Below are 267 nucleotides of genomic sequence, written 5' to 3'. Positions count from 1 at the left end.
ACGCATGGCAATATCCAAACCTTTTCTGGAGGTGCTTTGATGATATCCATGGTGTGGACTTCGATGGCCAGCTGCGACACCCGGTCCAGGTGGCCATCTCTCACCAGCAGCGGCAAGACAGACCATTCCATGTTCTCAATGTCTATCTGTTAAAAAAAAGTAGGGAGGAGGTGAAATTTATGACTGTCACGTGTACTATTTCACTCTTTATGGGGATGTGATTAACTAGACAAAATATTGATAGAAAAACAGAACAAAAACAAAAAA

General features: G+C 42.3%; 1 protein-coding gene across 1 annotated transcript in view; it reads right to left on the bottom strand.

Annotated features, from left to right (window-relative positions):
• LOC119592314 (methyltransferase-like protein 24) overlaps positions 1–267 on the bottom strand; it is a gene marked incomplete in the record, with an annotated part of 6,400 nt that overhangs the window by 825 nt on the left and 5,308 nt on the right. Inside the window, 1 exon segment of the mRNA XM_037941141.1 lies at positions 21–146. Within this exon segment, the coding sequence (XP_037797069.1) occupies positions 21–146 (126 nt within the window).

Source organism: Penaeus monodon, chromosome 30 (assembly GCF_015228065.2).
Source record: "Penaeus monodon isolate SGIC_2016 chromosome 30, NSTDA_Pmon_1, whole genome shotgun sequence".
Lineage (NCBI taxonomy): Eukaryota > Metazoa > Arthropoda > Malacostraca > Decapoda > Penaeidae > Penaeus > Penaeus monodon.
This window is presented reverse-complemented; position numbering and strand designations above follow the sequence as displayed.